We start from the raw sequence: 19,536 nt of genomic DNA, 5'->3' as shown, positions 1-19,536 counted from the left end.
TGGGGGAGGTTTTAAAATCCCACCCTTATGTTTTCATTGTGCAAAGCTGGGTGGAATGGAGGAAGTAATGCTTTAATTAGGATAAGCGTAACTAAATGGTGTAACGACATCACCTGCTTTAATTTAGATCACATTTCAATCTCCCATATACTGATGAATGATAGAAGAGTGTTTAATGTTGTGCAAAAAGACTAATACCCCTTGGCCGAGAAGAGAGTCCCAAGAGAAACCTCCATTGAAGTGTAAAGGCCACGGTCCAATCAAAACAGTTGGGAGTAAGACACCACGTGAGTTGTCTGTGTGACATTTGCAACTGTAATCCAATAGCACATGCTATTTACACCCCAGTCTCTACACTTACAGCCAGCCTAGGCCTCTATCATCACAAATTCCCTCTCTTAAATCTTATTGTTCCCCTGTGCTCATTAATCTCATGTCCATCAACATGCAGATATATTCAGACAAACCAAAAATGTGCATTCCTTACCTAAACGGTCTTAGGTGAGAAAGAGAGAGAGAGCGAGTGGTGGTGGCCAGAGAGAGAGAGAGCGAGATAGATAAAGAGGGAGAGAGTAGGGTGGTGGGCAGATAAAGAGGGAGAGAGAGAGAGAGAGAGAGAGAGAGAGAGAGAGAGAGAGAGAGTGCTAGCTCCACTAATCAGCAGGTCTCCCAGACACCCTTTGCTGTCACCTGTCACTCTGTTGTCACAGGGACAAATCCGCCTGTCCTTTGGGTCCTCAGGCTGATGAGGGGTGGGGGGTTAACAGTTGACAGCTAAGTTGTGGAGATAGCTGGTGTAGTAATGTTTGGGTGCCCCTCTCTGCGGGCTCACTCTCTCCTAATCCGCATACTGCCATCCCTCTCAGCCTTCCTCTCTCTGAGTCCTCTTCCTCACTCTCTGCTTTGAGAGGCCCTGCTGGAGACCAAATTAAAGACCGTTAAGACAGAGGGAAGAGAAGATAAACAAGAAATTAATAAGGGAAAAGCAGGTGGACGTAGAGAGCTACCATGGAGGTTTTCTTCAAGGGTAGAGACATTTGGCTAGTGAGCAACATGTGTTTGATGGCCTCCTACCTCTGGCAGAGGTTGTGGGATTTACTCTGCTACAAGAAGAAGCACAGATCATCCATCCCCTCAATTGAACAGGTAGAGAGAGAAGGCTTTTTGATTCATTGATTGATTGAATTTTGATTGTATATACATTTGATTTAAGGTGGGATGTAAGTGATTCTAAAGCTTGCAACCTGACTAAGCACTGAACTGTACCTGTGTCCTATGACCTAAGTCAACACCAGCCTTTTAAATAAATGTATTAGGGCTCATTTTTGCTGTCTATATACAGTATACAGTGATTTAGACACCCATTGAGGTGATTGCCATCACACTAATGTCTTTGTGTATCTTAATTGCATATTTTAGTTTCAGGTGAGACAAGCCTAGATTGACAGTGAAAGTGACAGTGAAAGCTCATGATGCATACATCCATATTGCAGTGAATGTATGTAGCTCAGATGATTCAGGGCCTAGGTTGGAAAGGTTGCTCTTTAAGACTATATTTAAAAGTGTGTAATGGAAGTCCATACAACTAAATGCACATCTGAGATTGTACCATGGTCCTATTCATATGGATTTGTAGTTGCAGGAGTGCAGAGAAGTACAGTATTAAAATCTGAGTGTAACAACCCCACAGTTGTAGCACAGCAGCTCCATTGGAGACATGTCCAAGGTAAAACTCACGTGTCAGCACTTTACCGAAACCTCAGACACTACACCCTAACACTAAATATGTCCAAGTGCTGTTTCAACACTTTATATTTTCGCACAAGTACAGTACATGTCAGCAATTCTATATGTGACAGGTTTAGATGTCCAAGCATTTTTCACTTTCAACACCAGAGTGTGTACTTAGATTATTTGGGGAACAATAGAAGTCAGTGATGTGTTTTTATAGTGCATACACTGACCATAAAATAGACTTTGTCCACTCCTTTTCCTTAGCAATAAGCCAACGGTTAGAGCTTGAAGTTCTTGATATGGACCCATGATAGGTTGCGTTCTTCTGTGATGTAATGGACAACATGGTCAGTGTTGTGCCATCCATGGAGAGATCAAGTGGAACCTCTTGACAGTTAGGTACACTCTGTACATTCAGAACAGGTAAAAGAGTGATATGGAGGGACATAGAAACAACAGCCTTTTCTCCCATTCTCTCTCTCTCTCTCTCTCTCTCTCTCTCACTCTGCCTGTCTCAAAAGACAGTTTGTACATAGTTAAAAAAAAGTATGTGCAGTTGTTTTCAATTGTCAGTGTGGATTAACAACCAAACAAAAAATAAATACAATCTAGATGCAGAAGAAGTAAAAGAAAAGAAAAGAAAAAAAGTTGTAGAGCTGTGACAGTAGGTGGCTCTTTAAAAGAAAAATGTTTTAAAGAATGACATGGATAACTTGGCAAAGTCGGGGGAGGGGGGGTGACTTTCGGATCATAAGGCCTCTGTGAGTGATTCGGGATTCATCTTTCTTTCTGTCAACTCTCTGAAAGGCAGCTAGAGTAATACACAGATCAGTGAGTTACAGTTTAACAGCGGCTGTTAGCACCTTACATGTCACGTTTGATCTCTCTGAGATTTACAGTTGGGTGGAAAATACTGTTTGGTGAGCTGAGGCAGGCACGTTTTTGTTTTTGTCTTTTGTCTGTTTTCATTTATGTCAAATCAATGTAATGAGACACCTTGTTGATGGAATGAGACACCTCCATTTTGGTTCTGGAACCGGGTTAGTGGTGTCCTTATTTACATCTCCTCACAGTTGTCACAATGATAAACGCAAGGTCGCACAAGGTCATTTAGCTCATAATGTGTTTCATTCCAAATAATGGGCGCTGTCAAGCGAGGGGTTGCGTGGGTTTGAGGCCTTTGGACATCTCCCAATTTGCGTCAGCGGAGAGTTGAAAGAACGTTGTGCTTGGAGAGCTAGAGTTAGAGTATGTGTTTTATTATAGCACCAGGTGTTGTGATATAGTGCAGACAAAGTGGAGTATGCCCCCTCAAACCCCCCCCCCCACACACACACACACACACACACCCCCACACACGCACACACCCTTCTTCCCATCCCGTGCGGCCTGTCGCTGGGAATGGGTTTCCTCTTTAATCACACTGTCATAATCACAGTAACCTCTGCCAGTGACCAGGCACCAAGAATCTCTCTGGAGGGAATGCCATTGTATGTCGCCTAGTTGTTAGACGTCCCTGTCTTTCTTCACTTAAAGCTTTCATTGCCCTGAACATTCTTGTTGTTATATCCTTTTTATCCTGATATATACTTGCATCATTTGCATTAGACTGGCATCACATTCCGGTTTAAACCATTTTCGTCATCCTTTGGCGATTTGAACCAACAACCCTCTGGTGATGGCGAGTCCATTAACAGGGATGCGTACCGTGGCTGGTAAGCACCGCCACCAGTTCTACAGGGTGTATTATCTCCTGGAACATTTGGTTCTTCAGCTGAATGTCAAATTTAATTAAGTTAGGGAGGCTCAACACATGGGGGACTGGTTTGCTGTATGGTCAGCAGCAATGGGACTCAAGATGCCCAATGAATGAACATGTCCTTGAACAGGTTACTGTCTAATTTCATGCTAATGTATGCGCAATGTATTCATAGGTTATCAAATAATCAGCTGATTTATCCATAGCTGTATAGAGTTGGTAGGGCTGTCGTAAAACAAAGCGATGTGAGTCCACTGCAGTTACAGTGAGCTCTAGCGATAGACTGTGCTGGTCACGCTGTAATAACGGCTCATTGCAAACCCCAGCCTGACGGACAGGGGACTTCCATGGTGTTATGGGATTGCAGTGTCAGCCTTATGTAAGTAAAAAAGAAAAAAAAAAAAAAATGGAATTGAAAACATGGAATTGTTCTTGCTTTTTAACCCCTGAATACAGATTGGATCGCAAATCAATCAATGATACAGTACAGTTAGTTAAGCTCAAAGACAAGATGGAGACCTATCACCCCCTCCTGTTTCCATTCCTCTCATTGCATCTGGGAGATCAGCACTATTAATAAATGTGACTAAGCTTTCTCCTACGTAACTCCAGTTACTGCACGTTATTGCATTACAGTTATGTACTGTAGCCTATGCTGTCCTCTAGTTAAAATGCCCTCCCATATCTTTATTGCTGTAAATTGCAGATATGTGTGTTATGTATCAGGGGTTATTCACTCATTGTTATTGTATGACTTTGTCTTGGGATCATACCAGTTTTCTTTTTTTGATATTCATCAATTGACCATATGCTTGGCATAAAATGGCGGCAATGGCAAAAAAAAAACGTATTTATTATTTATATACTAATATCAAAACTGGACATGACACTAACTTCAGTCTATCATTGTAGCACCACCAGAACTGTACTGTATTTAATATGGAATTTTGATGATAAGGCAGGAGCCTCCCTTTTCCCTGTGCTAGATCGCCATCTGCTGTTGAAAAAGAAGAAATGCTGTCTGGGATCGAGCACAGTGAGCTACTTTATGGAAGGGGCCCTACCAGGATATCACAAATTAGTTATATAGCAATAAAACCAATACATAAGTGTACTTATTTCCCTGACTGCTCTTTCGTCTTGATTTAAATACGCATCAACAATTTTTACCACCAACTTCCTGTCATCACCATGTGCATTATGTTCCTATCAAGAAAAGCAGTCCCAATGATTTGGTGTCGTTACTTCTTACAGCATATGTCTAATGTGTCCTAAAACACTTCAAGTTGAAAGCGGATGAAGCGCTACTGTAGGAATCTATAAGGATTTTGGGGAATTATGATTCTTTTAATTAGCTTAAATATGGATACACTAGCTAGTAGTGCTCCACCCCACTGTATTTACAAGTTCCAAGCAGCGGAGAATGAGTGAAACACACCCGGGGAGTCGGGAACGGGAGGGGGGTCGTGTTTCCTGGCTGCTACGCACATTTCTGCCTCCCCGTGTCCCAGACACAGGAATGAGTTGGCAGGCTGGGCGATGTGTGAGGGGGGGGGGGGGGGGGGGCGGAGGAAGGGGGGGTGTCAGAACACAGACCGCCCTCAGCACACGACCCTGGACCGTACCAGGACAGTGTGTCCTGGCGAAGGAAGGCAGCGCTCCATTTATAACGAGTGCTGTCCCCCTGCCAGACAAATGCCCTAATACCACACAGGTCACACTACTCCACAGTGTACTCCCCAAGCATAGACTGTTTACTTTGCTCAGAATAAGAGGTGGTTAAAATTAACAAGTATTATATGAAGGAGGTGGGGGTGGGGGTTAGTTTGTGCTCATACTTGCTAATTGAGTTTAATACCATTTAACAACAACAGGCAAAAGTGGCGTCCTTTTCACAGTCAACAGAATAGAATAGAATGTCTGTTAGTTTTGAAATAAATAAGGGATAATTTCTTTGCACATGCAGCTTTTATTATATAGGTGATAAGCCCTGTGTGGATATCCATCAAGACCATTTCCACTGACCAAGAGAACTGTTTGTGGAGCAAGTGAATACGTGTTCCAAATCCAGGGGGTCAACAAGGACACACACACACACACACACACACACACACACACACACACACACACACACAGACACTCCTCAAAGCTTTCTCATCTTAATACTCTTCCTGTCTCATAGAGGCTTTGGTTCAGCAGACATGCATGTAGGGAACGGGTGACGCAATGGTCCTCGACATCCCGGTAAAATTGCTGTCACATTAACAAAATAACATTTGGATCATGCGTCATCAGATTGGGGGTGCTCGACACAGAGCTCCACTTGGCAGAATAACCCTGCACATGGAGAAGGTGGGCAGGGACTTCAGTTTGGACTCTATGGTTGCCATTGCTCGAGTTTCACTGTAAAGCGCTGGTGATTTAAACTGCCTCCAGGTTTATGTTACTACGACTGTAATATTACATGATGCGGTGCTATTGCCTTTATAGCCACAGGGGTTATTGGATGCTTTACCCCCTGCTGTATCAGGGCTTGCATTTACATAGTTGTGGTTAGAGTTTTGTGGTCTGACTGAAAACAGCCAGTTACAGCGACATAGGGGTGTGGCTTATCTTATTGTAACGTTAGAACAAGTCCTATAATCTGAGATATGTATCTGGGGCATAAGCATTAGTACAGTATTTGATAGTCCAAAACGTTTTGTTGATCAGTTCAGTTGTTTTTTTGAGTGACGCATGTTCAATATTTCTGCGTGCAACCTTAACTTTTCCCCTCGCCGACTCAACGGAAAGATTTGATTCTATTTCTTCCATGAAGAGGGTCGCATGCGTAAGGTAACCCTCCGCGCCTCTCAAAGTGACACAAGCAGAGCGCGAATGACTTACGATGTTGAAATTGCCATTCTGTCATCTGTTGGCGCCCAAGGACAGGTGTGAGTTCACCCTCTCCCTGCCCCGCACAGTGATGCCTTTCCCGCTCCCATCTGTTAGAGCCTCGCCATGGTCACCTGTCACCTGTTGAGCCTTGTGCAAACCAACATGGAGGAAGATTAAAAAAAACTAAGTGGGTCAAGTGGTTTTTTTCCCTCATCAGCATATGAATGGGGCTGGAGCTCACTGGCACATCGAACTCCCAGGTGAGCACTGCTACCCTGGAGTAAGAGAGGAGAGTAAAACCCACCCAGGCGTGTGGTGAAACTTGAGTTTAACAATGCCCCCCCCCCTGCCCCACAGTGATCCCAGCCTCGGGCCTCAGACCGACAAAGTGTGGCGAGTTCTGAGCTATTTTGGGTCGGGCCTGAGTGGCTCAGTTTGCAGCCTGTGCCCCTCTTGTCAGCGGCATGTTTCACGGTGGCCTGGTCTGAGCTGCATGCCTGCTTAGCCACATCATCGCTGGTTCTAGGAAGAGGACATGAGCTGGCACAAACATGAAAGCTTTATGAAAGTGTCCTCTCTGTTCAGTCTAAGTGTTATTGTTAAAAAGCAGAATCGATCTATGATGAAGAACTCATACAACCTAAATATAGGCCTATCTATTTTCCACCTGCTTATACCAGAGATGTTCTATATTGAGGAGATATTCCACTCCCTTGATTTACAATACATTTTGCGAGAGAGAGGGGGGCATATGGCACCAGTCCCACACGGGGATTATATTTCTGACCAATTAGCACGCAGTAGTAGATATGCATGACTGACAGAATCATTACTAGGACCAATCACGTCTTTCTTGCGCCATTTCCCAGGGCAACGCGTGTGTAAGACTAGAGTGGGAGGCTAGGGTGACTAGGACAGAGCCAAAGAAAGTGTATTTTAAACCAACACAACAGCTTTTTACGAGCAAATGACTGCAATTGTCTTGCTCTCCCATAGGGGACCTGTCTAAAAAAAAAAAAAAAGGGTCTATTTGTAATGTAAATAAGCGCCAGAGAGCGGTCGCAAATATGGCGGCTCTGTGAAACGGCTTCCTTAGAACTCTGAATGTTCTCAATCCCTTGTCCACTGGCAGTACACTGTGTTTGTATGTGTGATATCTGTTTTTGTCCTTTGTGTTAATGTGAAGCACACATGTCCCAGATGACTGCTCCATCGTGTTAAACATATTTTGATAGGTTTATAGGGTACACGATGAGGGTCAAATTACAGGCCCTAAGTTAAAATTGATCCGTAACTGTCTTAACTGTGTATGAGTAAGCGTGTGTGAAGGGTCTGAGTGGATGTGTTTGTCAGGGAAGATACACCGTATAAATCATTCCTGTCACCCCTCTCCTCTTTCAGCATGAGGGGCTAAAGATCTTAAGTCCTTCTCAGCCAGAGACTACAACCTACCTCACCTCTCCTGTGCCACTGGGTGCTAGTTACAAGTATTTCACAGGCGGGGAGGGGATTTCCATTGCAACATGGCTGTCTTAAATACTGAGCACGACTCAAATACAGTATTCTTCTGATATCATCCCAATCATTTTGAAACGCTGTGAACGTGGTGCGATAGTCATCGATAATGTATTTTCCTCTTTTTCAAACACTGTTCAGCTGTTCCAGGAGTGGTACTTTTGACATGATTGTTTGATATTTTGAGTTGACCTCAAAATGTCTCTGACAGCCTTTAAATAAAACACTTTTGACCCCCTTTCCTCTCCCCTCCCCTTTTGAGGACACCTGTTTGGTCCACTCTATGTCAATACAGCAAGCATGTCAGACTGCAATGGTGAGTAAAAGTCTCCTCATTCACATGTGAATTGGAAGAAGAAACACAGCCAAAGTATCACACAGTTGCTTGCCGATAACTTTCCACACTACCTTGAAGAGGCACTGTGTACATTGGCCATATTGACACCTGGCAGGCGGGCGACGGTGGTGGGCTTAACATTTAAAGGCTCTCAAATGTCTCACAGCCCCTCCAGTGCCAAACCCCCACCCCCGCTGCTGGTCCCCTGCTGACGTAGGTCGTCCCGTTTACATTTAGGGACACCGGCTTACTCCATTCTTAATACCACCCCCAGTAGAGAGAGGTGCAGGGGGTCAGAGAGTGGGTGAGAGAAACAAGGACAACCTCACGACCGGATGACTGTTAAGTCAGAACTCTAGGCTGCTTCCAGGGATTAGTGTTCTTGGTGTGAAAGTTTCTGTCTATATTTTCTACTGGCTATTGGATTGGATGTTGGATATTTTTTCTCACCTCGAGACATTGATGGCCTTTTTAAGCGAGAAACTTAATTTCTCTTGTTCATATTTCTGTGCTTCAATCAGCTTGTCTGCACTCTTGAAGAGGAGCACCGAGGGATAGAGCTGGCTGCGTTTTTCGAAAAAGATTTTCCATCTGCCTTACGGACATTGTTGATCCTTTTCCTGTCTCGATTAGGTATCCTAACGTGATCCTATCACACCTGATGATGAGTTCCAAGATAGTGAAGTCTTCTCCAGCCTCTGGACATCCAGGCACAATGGGGGACCTGCATGAAGGCAATGGCTTTGATATTATCCAGATTCGCATTGAGTCTCTGAGCAGCAAGATGGACAGGCTCATCAACATCCAAGAGAAAGTCCTCAACCGGCTGGACGGAATGTCGCAGGACATCGACGGCATCGAGAGGGATGTGGAGACACTGAAGGTAGACAAGGAAGAGATCCATCTGCCACCCAAAGCAGTTACCCTACCACAGACCCAGACCCAGGGCGTGGAAGGCGAAATGAAGGAGATGTGTCAGGAGATGAGCTCCATCATGTCAGCTGTGAACCAGCGCTCAGAGCAGCAGGCTCAAAAGCTGGAAGGGATGGAGAAGCTGGTTCTAAGCATCCAGCAGGTGATCGGCTTCATTGGGGAGACGGTGAAGACCTCCCGGGTTATGGAGCTGATGTTCAAAGGTCCTGCAGCGCGTAAGGCCTCCAGGAACAAAGACAGTAAGGGAAAAATTACCATCAAGAGGCAAACGTCTGCAGACAGAAGTGAGGGCATGATTACCAAGAAAACCGACAAGGTGAGACTGGGAGCTCAAACATAAATGTTATCCCAGTAATCTGTGTGTGTGTGTGTGTGTGTGTGTGTGTGTGTGTGTGTCTCTATATATCGATATCACCATTGTAAAATACAAACAGGCTGCTTTACTTAGACACTGTAGTCTCAACTCAACAGAGCACATTCATTTCGAGAGCTTCATGGAGTAACACCTCTATGGGACACAAAACATATGTCTTTGTGCTTTCATTTGAAATGACCTGCAATTACTCTAAGTGAATGGTGGTGTAACGGCCAAGTAGGTTAGAAGAGATGTCTGGGGTATACATTGTCTTTTCTAATCGTGCAGCGTGACTGTAACAAGTAACATATTGTATGTCACAGAAAGAATGTCCGACGTTAAAAATGGGTTTCAGATGCTGCAGGTTATATTACTATCAAATGTGGAGCATAGGTGACGCAAAGTGACCCTTATCAGCCACTGATAATAAATGACGTTATTAGGAACAAGTAGAACGATTCAGTGACTTTGTATTGTCCTCATATGATCTTCTATTAAAGTGTAGAGTTCCACTACCAATGGTTAACACCAGAGACGGAGAAGGCACATAATGCTTTCAATATTGAGGATAAATACTGAGGCCTTATTTGGCCATTTGATGGTCTTGGCACTGCAGATGAAAGTGATCAGAGCAGCAAAGCTGACTAGCCAAGTGGAGTTCTCTTTCCTGGGATTGTGGCTTGGCTCATGCCTCTTCTCGTCAGAAGGGGGAAAGATGTGGTTAACCAGTATGACTCTGAGACACAGTGATATCCACTGCCAGGGTGTGTGTGTGTGCGTGTGTGTGTGCGTGTGGTGATTTATCCCCCTAATGATTGAAGAAATCTGAGAGTTAGTGCGAGTATCTGCGAGTTGTGTGTGTTGATGCATGGGAGTGTGTAATCCGGTGTAAGTGTGTGTGGGTGTGTGTTGTGGTGTTTGTGTGTCAGAGTGACAGAGTGTGTGGGGGGGAGGGGGTCAAGGGGCTGTTATGTGTGATGTGTATTGTAAATGAAAAAAAAAAAAAGGATTGAAGAAAGGAAGACATAGAATTTGAGTTTTTGGTTCACAATGATCAAGGAAAAATACCAAATTCTGGGACAGTTCCTCCACCTATAAACCCCCAATTGAACTCATGCTTCTACTGTACATCTGCAACCCCCTTAGATGTAACATGGCCACATAGGCATGTGGCCTGCATAGGAACCCCCTGGAGGTGAGGCCAGGGGTGGAACGTTAGGGGCCACGTTTGGCAATGCTGCTTTTGGAGTTAGGCTCCGGTGCATTTGTGGTGCTAAAAGGGCCTGAACTCCCTGGGTAGTAAGGAGTCAGGTGTCAACAGTTTGTGATGAGTCAGTCTCCTCTCTCTCTGTCTCTCTCTCACTCTTTCTTTCTCTGTCTCATGCTTCCTATCTGTCTCCCTCTACTCTCTCTCTCTCCGACCATCTCTTATTTTGCTGAGAGACATTTTAGGAGGTGGCTAAAGGTGGCTATTTTTAGCATCCCTATGTACATTATTTACCTCCTGTAATTCAGAAAAAGCTATTCATAACTTTTTATTAGTAGCCCTGCCATGGTAAACAGGGTCAAACAGCCATCGATTTAGGGGGTCTAGTAAATATCTGTACTTTACACTGTACGCTCACATTTCAGTGTGGTTGTCACTGCCTCAGATGTGAGTGGTCTAAAAGTCAGGGAGTGTTTAATGGTGGAATGGTCCTTTCTACCCTATACACCGTGATCAGGCGGTTGGTCTTGCTATGAGATGGAGAGCTGGAGGGATAGGATGGGATATTTGACCAAGGAGTCGACATGCATGCCTAGGGTTTATCACTGGTAATAGACTCACTAAGGAGGTTTATTAAACTGGCTAGTAGTGCAATGCTGAAGTAAGGTAATGTACAGTGCTGGACTGTTGAGAGACAGAGATATATGGATTTGCAGCCAGTGGTCTAGACACAAACACCCTGAAGGTCAGTGTGTGCTGTTTAGCATTGGAACCATAAGCCGGACTTATAGACACACCAGAGCCAGTTATCAACACACTCCATCACTTGCATGACTGTGGATGCCAGAGTGGTATCTTTTTTCCTGGCGAGGGTCTATAACCTGTAAGCAGAGACCGTGGCATTTAAGGAGTTACTAAAGTACAGCAAGTGTAAGAGTTTTCACATTTCATAGGGACTCTGGGCATAGAGTATTGTAAGATACTATTGGAAGATGTCTTAAGTTATTAGACGTTTTGATTAGTGCAATACTGTAGTCAAACTCAGGGATCACTGACATTTAATTTATGGAAACTGGAAACTCAAACTGCAACTCTGTGGTCATATATGTCCAAACCGTAGACAACATTTATCTGTGATGGCTTCTGTATGACTCAGGCCTCCAGTAATCCTTGTTGTCGTCAGTACCGTCGTCAGGTGGTGCCTCCAGCTCCCTCCGCCTCCAGAGGTGTGAGATGTCTCTTACTTTAGCCCCCCACATCGTTACAAGCTCCCATCCTTGGACTTGTCCTTCAGAAACATTGCCGTCACTATGGAAACCCCATACTCAAAATATCTATCCTGCCTCACTGCAGAGGAGTGTTTACTTCATGACAACAGTCAGTGCAAATGTGAGTGGCCCTCAGGCCCAAGATGTTGCCTAAGATGAGGATCTGCTCATAAAAGGAGTGGGTCCCTCCGGTCGAGAGTTGGTTGCGAACACTTTTTCCACTTGGTGTCGGTATTGTATTTCATCACTGACTATGACAAGTGATAAGCTATGAATTCACAGCCTTGCACCACCCTATCCATTCATCTGCTTTGGACAATCAACAAACAGCATGCCTTGACTGGTCCAATTTTGTCTTTGTATTATTAATATCAAGGTGCTAGCTTTTTAATAAAACAAGCTATTTGTTTGAACTTTAACATTATTGATTCATTCATTCAGTATCACATTCATTGTTTTCATCCCATATAATAGGTCATTATATTGTTAATACTGTTAACGTTCATTTGTTTGTAACCAATTCATCCAACGATCACCCCTACCCTCACCCTTACCCCCTTACCCCCTCCCTAACTGTGTCATCCCATGTGCATGCCGCTCTATCAAGCATTGCCATTTTGTCTCTTTAACAGAATCCTACCTCTACTAAAGCCACTAAAGGGACTCAAGAGATAACCCCTGCATGTGAACCCAGCACCCTCCTGGGGCCCACTCACAAGACAAAGCTCCATGGACCAAAGCATTTCCTCGCCTCCCGCAAATGCGGAAACTTTGTATGTCCATTGCCCGTAGTGCCTACTGTACATTTATCTCAAGACAGCCATTAGATGTGGTACTCATTATATTGTGGTACAATGTTATACAGCGGCATTTAAGTCGTTTCCGTCAATTGCTTTTTCCACCTATCCTATGCTCTCCTTCACTTACCTTTCCCTCTCTTGTATTTCTAAGCTGAAAGATCACAAGGGTAAAGATGGGAAAGACAAGCCCTGTTTGAGCCTGAAGGGTCTGAAAGCACAGAAGAAGAAGAAGCCCCCAGACACAGCAGGTGCTCACATCAAAGTGCATTCGGGGCAACACAAATGTGTCAACAATAGCCTTACACCACGCAGAGTAACCTGACCAGTCAAAACAACCTAGAAATACACTTAGCAGCACTCACAACATGTAACATGTAAATGTAAACATATGTCTCTGACACTACACGAGAGACCAGGCTAGTCACAACAGTCTTCCTGTAGACATAAACATCTATAGTACACCATGACACAGACAAGGTCAGGTTGAAAGATCAGACCCTTTGCCTCTTGCAAGGGCGCGACATATGTTTTGATTGATTTTGTCTATCAAAGTTGCTACGTGCAGGTGGTTGAATGTAACTGTCTTGCTGTTCTGTGTGGACGTTTGCAGACACCATCTCCCTGAGGAAGCAGGCGTTGCTGCTGGAGGAAGTGCAGAAGCTTAATTGGGAGAATGCTGAGCGATCAGACCATCAACTCACCCCTGGCCTCCTGGACTTGGAGGCTGGAGGGGCTTCAGAGGATCCCCAGCAAGGTTCCCCGAGCCCAAACCTGCTAGACTTTATCCTAGAGGGCCACAAGGCTCCTGTGGCCGAAGAGGAGGAGTTGTCTGAAGAGGACAAGGAGGCAGAGTATGATCTGAAGGTTGAAGACAGGGAGATAAAGGCCGTAAAAGAAAAGGACCTCCGTGAATCCAAGCTCAACGAGATGGATGCACAGAGGGATAAGGAGAAGATGTTGAAAATGAAAGAGCAGTCTAAGGAGGATAGAGGAGCAGAGGAACAACAGGGCTCGGAGAAAGAGGATGCTAAGGAAACCCCTCCCCTACGTGCCTCCCCTGACTCCATTCCTGAAAGGTACAGTGTCTCCTCTGGTCTTTTTAAACCCTTTCTATTTAACTTCACTTACCTTCTCTGTATCTTTTCTCTCTCTGTCCTTCACTAGCACAATGTGTACTACTAATCCCTCCCTTCAGCACACATGCCCACAACCCACCTTAATCAAGCACACACAAGTTTTTCAATGATTTGAAATCATTTAAAATACATATTGTGTTTTGCTCAGGTCTGCCCACAGCATTCCACATTCTTTCATTTTAAATAACATGTCTGTTCCAGCTGTGAAGACCACAAAAGCACCTCCCCATCTTCAGAAGCAGAGCAGGACCAGATGGCAGAGGTCAACACCAGTACTAAGCGTCACGTGACTGAGGAAGACCTTAGTGGGGAGGACCACAAGAAGAGTCGTGTGGAGGAGGGAGAGGAGGAGGAGGAGGAGGAGGAGGAGAAGGAGGAGAGTAAGGAGGAGAAAGAACAGGAAGAGCAAGACAAAGAATCTGAAGGTTGGGGTGTCTTCAAGGCAGAGGGAGTTGAAATCCGGGTGAAGCTGAATGAGAGGGTGGAGAAAGAGAGGAGAGAGGATGAGAATTCAGACAGGAGGGATGTTAATGCGGAAAGGTTCTTCATTGGTAAGGACGAGTTTCTCTATCGGTCATGCAAACAATGCTGTGGGTTTAAGATTCCTCTCTAAGTCCAATAGAATGTTGATATGTATCATTGCATTAACTCAATAAGTCTTTTTGTTTCATGGAGTCTTTATCCTAGCGGTCACCTTAACTGGGGTCACAAGCATTCTCGCTGCAAGTTAGAAAGTTGTACCTTCCGAATGACTCTTGTCTCATATTTACCACAGCGTGTTAGTACGCATGTGGTGTTAACTTGATTATGACAATCATGAGGTACCGTTACTCATGCCACACGCTAAACTGATTAACGATAAAGCTTATATTTTCACACCTTTCTGTTATTATATTTCTCTTGTGTCCCCGATCCTCCTTCAGACTCCACCCCTCCTCCGCCTGCTCCCTTTAACCACCGGATTGTGATGGCAAAACCCAACCAGATCAACAACTTCTACACCATCAACAGGCAGGAGATTCTGGGAGGGTAAGTTAAGAGTTACTTAGTCTCGTGTAGCCATACTGTACCTCCAAAACATCTTCACGCCTCCTTTGGAAGTCTGGAGGATTTAAGATTAGCCGATCTGGCTTTGATTGAACTGGACAGAGCGATGGGAGAATGTGCTCGCAATTTCATTGGATGTTACATTCCAAGAACCCTCCCCCCACATGCCCATAGAATGGTTGTTTGTTGTTCTGACCAGGTACGACTATTTTACAAAGAGTTGTTGCCTATGCTAGCTTGCAACATTGTAGAAAATGGAAGAAAACCTGAAGGAACAACTTAATTATTTGTTGCCAGGCATCAATCATTTCAAATGAGTTTCCAACCCTTTGTAGCTACTTTCTGCAAAGGATTTCCTCTGGCTTCTCTGACTAGGAAAACTAGGCCTGGTCTCAACGATGTTGAGAGTTACTGAACTCTTTATTCTCTTTATTCTCGCGATTCACTCCATGGAACATTTGAACTTTTTGAACTACTGTGAAGTGTATCAGATTCAGATCAAAGACAGAGAGAGGTCCTCAACCCCCACATGCATAAAAGTCACTGCATTGCCCTCCCCCTCCTCTCCTCTTTTCTCCTCTCAGCTGGTTCATAGCTCCAGAGTCAGGGCAGTTATTTTTACTCAAGGCCTTCGGGGTATGTGAAACCATACCCTCTCTGCCAGCTGGTAGCTAATCACTAAGTGTTAATCCAAATCTTCAAAGAGTCTACTCACATATAATTAAATAATTGAGAAAAAACAATACCTTTGCAAAATGTCTTCACTTTCTTCTATTTGAGGAAAACTGATTTTGTGTTCATGGACATACTGGCCGAAGATTTCACAAGTGTTGACCGTTGAGGTTCTCAGTTTAGGGCAGTTATTATCTTGAAGTGTAACATTCTAGTATTTGTGACTTACAGGTGATAGTTTTGGCAGCTCTTGAGCCTGACCACTGTAGAGGAGTATGGTTTACGCCGAAAGGTTACAGTACATTATAAGTCAGAGAATGATACTGTTCAGATGGGTCTACCTCCGAAACTTGAAGTGGAAGACACCTCACTTACAGTAGCTTTCCTCTCTCTTAGGGGTCGTTTTGGCCAGGTTCACAAATGCATAGAAAACTCTTCAGGACTCACCCTGGCAGCCAAGATCATCAAAGCCAGGAACCAGAAAGAGAAGGTATTGTACAAAAAAATGCTTTAATTTACACTAGTTGGGGTATTACAATTACTGTAAAATGGCCGTGGTGGTAGAGAGGGGAGGTAGACATTTTAACAGAATGCTTGAGGGACCTTTTCACTTTATGGAAGGGGATAGAATGTTATCCTCAGAGTTGAGGAACATTTGACATTTGAAAAAAGGAGCCGTTGTCTCAGAGCTGCGAACAGCTGACGCCTCTCATTGTGTGTGTTTGGCAGGAGGTGGTGAAGAATGAGATCCAGGTCATGAATCAGCTGGACCATGCCAGCTTGATCCAGCTCTACGCCGCCTATGAGTCCAGGAACGACATCATCCTTGTGCTCGAATAGTACGTTCTCTCACCTTTCCCACAATGTTTTCTCAACCCCCATCTAAGTCAGTTGTGGGCTTTCGGCCGTTTGACCTTTTGGTAACAATGAAGCTCTGTTATATATATATATATATATATATATATATATATATATCTGTCAGAAAAAATATATATCTGTCAGACCTATGCCATATTCATTTTTTAAAGCCAGATAATTTACACAGATCTACATTGCTGTGTTATGTAGCTTGAGCCTATTTTTATGTTTGAAAGCTACACACACACACTTTTGACAGATGTGCCGAAACACAAACCCACGCATCAACCGAGCAGTCTGAACATTTTGGTTTGGAAAAGTCTGGAATTTTGAAATGGAAAATGTGTAGGAACCCTGTCTGCTAATTGTGTGTGTATGTGTGTGTGTGTGTGTGTGTGTCTGTGTGTGTGTGATTGCAGTGTGGATGGAGGGGAGCTCTTTGACAGGATCATCGATGAGAACTATACTCTCAAGGAGTTGGACACGGTGGTCTTTATCAGGCAGATCTGCGAGGGCCTTCAGCACATGCACAAGATGTCCATCCTCCATCTCGACCTGAAGGTACTTTACCTCCATTGATATCATGCCAATAGTCAGATGGTAACAGTAACCATAACTATGTATTATAGAGTAGAGTAGAGTAGAGTAGGGAATAGAGAAGAGAATAGAGTATTACTTTATACATCCCTAAGGGGAAATTCATTTACAGCAGCAGGTATGACAAACAATCAAGTCAAGACAATACATGCCCATAAGCCACTAAGTGCCAACTGCAGATATTTAAGGTGGCATATCACAACACTATATTCATATCTAGGAAACAGGGATCAATCTAGCACAAAGGTGCAATACCTTCCTCCAGCAACAGACGACAGTAAATCATTAAAACATCTTATAACTGCTGAGATAAAAGACCTCCTGAATCTCTCAGTGGAGCTCAGTAAAATATGGCCTCCACTAAAGGTGTTCTGCTGCTGTATCATAAAATAATGTAGGGGCTTTATTCATATTTTAACCATTTGTTTGTGTTGTTTTTCAGCCAGAGAACATTCTATGTGTGAGCAGGGTCACAAATAAAATCAAGATCATTGACTTTGGACTTGCCAGAATGTAGGTTTCAAGTATCAAATTCAAGTCACCGTAAATTCCTATAAAGAATGATGATGTAAAGGCGTTAGATATCTTTAACGAAAATATAACGCTTCCTTCACAGATACAAGCCCAAAGAGAAGTTACGAGTGAATTTCGGAACACCAGAGTTCCTGGCACCAGAAGTGGTCAACTATGACTTTGTCTCATATAACACAGACATGTGGAGCCTTGGAGTCATTGCCTATATGCTGTAAGTACACACACACATACACGCCCGCACGCACACACACAAACACGTGTATGCATGCACACACACAAACACACACACACACACACACACACACACACACACACACACACACACACACACACACACACACACACACACACTAATGGTTTCCTCTCCTTCACAGTCTCAGTGGTTTGTGTCCCTTCCTCGGTGATGATGACAATATGACTCTGAATAATATCCTTGCCTGCAACTGGAACTTTGAGGAGGATGAGTTTACCGACGTTACAGACGAGGCCAAGGACTTCATTTCCAAACTCCTCGTTATAAATAAAAGGTACACTAGTCTGTCTATCTGTCTTTATTTCATTGGCAAGAGGCAGAGATGTTATGTTCTGAATACAGTTGTACTTCTAACTCACTCTGTGTATGTGTGTGTATGGGGGGTGTGGGTGTGTGTGTTATTCAACAGTTGGAGGATAGGTGCTTCTCAGGCCTTGAAACATCCATGGCTCGCTGACCCAGTCCTCCATCACCGCCTACACGAAAGGGTACAGTGCAACCACTGTCTTCTTGTGTACCATGTAGTACAATGTAGAAGAACAGAGTATAGGCCCCTTAGTATAGTATAGCGTGGGATTGTTTAGTATTTAAGGTACCAATCGGTTCTCAAGGGTTATTAGAGGTGTTTGATGACATTTTAAGAGTGACGAAGACCTTTTTTGCTTTTTCACTTATTGCTTTTTAGTATTGACTTCTTCTCTATCTGTTACAGAAGAACATGTGCCGCTCACGTCGATCTTCATGCGTACCCACCACAGATAGTTGAGGTATGTCTCTTAACCATTCATCTGTGCCTTATTCATTAAAACTCATCACACGTTTCCAGGACCAAATACTGGCATTTGTGCATATCTGTAGTCAAAGGGTATATTAATAGTCAAAGGGTATATTAATAGTCAAAGGGTATATTAATAGTCAAAGGGTATATTATTCCAAACGATAATGACGTGTGTAAGTCCAGACTCAGCCCTTATTGTCAACATAGAGGAAAGTATTGTACACATTTATTTACAGCTCTATAAAACTACTTGGTAACAATTGTAATTTCTAGTAATATCTTTTATTTAGTAACTTTTAGTAATTATTTAACAAATTTGGGTAAAACTTCTGGGTAACAATTGTTATTTTCTGGTATTTATGACAATTACTCCCAACAAATAATTGCTGTTATTCTTAGGTAGTAATTATGTGATAAAGCTGTTGCTACTTAGTTTCTATGTAATTACTAGATAATTAGGGGACTATAAATTAAGAATTCATGAGAGTCTTCTTAGATAGGGCCACTCTCTCTCTCTCTCCGTCCTCTAGGGGGAGGCAGGTCTCAATGTTCGTGCTGGACGGTCATCAGAGGGTTAGATGTGAGATAAAATGTTGACAGTACGCAAATTGAACTTTTTCCATCATGCTCTTTTTCAAGCAGCAAGATGACACTAGCTGTGGCCACTTGGACCAATCCTGCTGTACACCTGTAGGATCACCAGAGCTTACCTGTGCACCTGTGAGATGAACGGACATTTACCTGAGCGACTGTTGTCTTGTTAAAAATATCCTTGCTCTGTTTCATTTGTATACGAGTACATATTTCCAGGTCAAGAATAGGTTCTAATGGGTTATGTCATCCTATCTGTAAGACTGTAGGGTATTCTGAAATACT

General features: G+C 43.6%; 1 protein-coding gene across 1 annotated transcript; it reads left to right on the top strand.

Annotated features, from left to right (window-relative positions):
• Positions 1-8,569: 8,569 nt before the first annotated feature.
• mylk4a (myosin light chain kinase family, member 4a) lies at positions 8,570-19,375 on the top strand. The gene is made up of 14 exons (XM_083690529.1): positions 8,570-9,471; positions 12,937-13,033; positions 13,396-13,861; positions 14,123-14,472; positions 14,845-14,950; positions 16,037-16,130; positions 16,370-16,479; positions 16,918-17,059; positions 17,538-17,608; positions 17,712-17,840; positions 18,004-18,156; positions 18,292-18,370; positions 18,595-18,649; positions 19,300-19,375. Exons 1-13 carry the CDS (start codon positions 8,884-8,886, stop codon positions 18,646-18,648), a joined length of 2,439 nt encoding a protein of 812 aa, XP_083546655.1. The 5' UTR covers positions 8,570-8,883; the 3' UTR covers position 18,649; positions 19,300-19,375.
• Positions 19,376-19,536: the final 161 nt, after the last annotated feature.

This window comes from Argentina silus, assembly GCF_951799395.1.
Source record: "Argentina silus genome assembly, chromosome: 18".
Taxonomy (NCBI): domain Eukaryota; kingdom Metazoa; phylum Chordata; class Actinopteri; order Argentiniformes; family Argentinidae; genus Argentina; species Argentina silus.
The sequence above is the reverse complement of the archived record's forward strand: the minus strand, read 5'-3'. Positions and strand labels throughout refer to the sequence as shown.